Source organism: Histoplasma capsulatum, genomic scaffold (genome assembly GCF_000149585.1).
Source record: "Histoplasma capsulatum NAm1 scaffold_5 genomic scaffold, whole genome shotgun sequence".
Taxonomy (NCBI): Eukaryota; Fungi; Ascomycota; class Eurotiomycetes; order Onygenales; family Ajellomycetaceae; genus Histoplasma; species Histoplasma mississippiense.
In genome coordinates this window covers 1,265,645-1,266,914 of record NW_001813978.1, presented here as the reverse complement: position 1 = coordinate 1,266,914, position 1,270 = coordinate 1,265,645, and the positions used below count along the sequence as shown (strand labels likewise).

Genomic DNA, 1,270 nt, shown 5'->3' with positions numbered 1-1,270 from the left:
TACTTTGGCCGGGGGGAACAGACGGAGCTGCTGTCAGGCCGTAAGATTGTCGTGGGGGCATTTTTTGTGACGGGGAAGAGTTTGCGGCAGCTGGCTGAACCGGCCTACTTGGGGCGGCTGCCTGAAGCCTTTGATCCAGAGCCTTAAGAGCGAGGGCTCTCCGCCGTTCTGCCTCCTCTCGCTTACCCGAGCCTCTTCCGCTGCCTATCCTGCCGTTATTCAACAGGTTTGGAAGCCCCACTTGTCCACGTGCTATTGCTTGTTCGTTGCCTGATGCGATATCCTCCTCCGAGAAAGGGGTGCAGATACGTAGGGTAATGAGGATTGAGTATATCTTATCTGCGACAAATGAGATGGGTGGTTGTATGGAGTCTGGGAAGAAATTGGCAAAGGCAAAGGTTTCGCTGGCATCGCCTTTTATGCCGAGTTCGTTGGTTGAGGTGCCGGAGAGGTCTGGTTGGCGTTTGTAGAAGCGAAGGTATGTCCAGCTCGATACTAGACCGAGCCAGCTCAAATTGAGAGCGACATCGGTTCCGAGCACGATGCCACCGATGGCGTTCAGGAGGAGGAAGAGAGCAGGGAAATGCTTTACTCGCATTTTGACAATGCCCTTAAGAATTGTTACGGTGTGTTCAGGGACTAATTGTTTGAAGGCCACCAGAAACGCCGCCTGGATCGCTATCCCACCAGATATCCCTTTAAGACTGAAATAACAATTTTAGTAACGGTTTCGTAGACACACAGATGAAATAAGAGATCAAGATTCCATGGGCAGGAAACAAGGGAGACTCACGCAATACTAGCATCAGACACAATACTCGACCAGAGGATGTAGAGAAAAGTCATGACGATATTTGGTACCAGTGAAACAACAAGGATAACTTTTGCAAACTCTCGCGATCCCCATGCCCGCTCGAGATATTTCCCTCCATATAGCACTGTCGCTCCGGTAATGATAACAGTGAAAATATTTAGCTCGACACATGTAGCAGTCAACAGTGTCCAAGGATAAAAGAGAACGTTGGACGGAACCAGAGATAGATAAGGGATCGGGACGCCCGGCGAGCCTTCATACTGTCTCCATCTGGCCACACCGTTTAGAAAGGATAAAGCGCAGATGGCACTGAGAATCGCTCGCGTGATAGGAGGTATGTTTATTCGCGGCGCCATGAGAGATGTTGTGGAAGCAGATAGTTGTCCTATTCCGGATGGTGTACTGTAATAGAATGAATAGCAGATTCCACTGGATTGGCAGCGCTGGGATCCAGTG

General features: G+C 50.1%; 1 protein-coding gene across 1 annotated transcript; it reads right to left on the bottom strand.

Moving 5' to 3' along the window:
- Positions 1-33: 33 nt before the first annotated feature.
- On the bottom strand, positions 34-1,170 carry HCAG_05227 (conserved hypothetical protein; the record flags this gene model as incomplete). The annotated part of the gene is made up of 3 exons (XM_001539710.1): positions 34-128; positions 187-704; positions 794-1,170. The coding sequence occupies 3 exons, from the start codon at positions 1,168-1,170 to the stop codon at positions 34-36; spliced, it is 990 nt and encodes a 329-aa protein (XP_001539760.1).
- Positions 1,171-1,270: the final 100 nt, after the last annotated feature.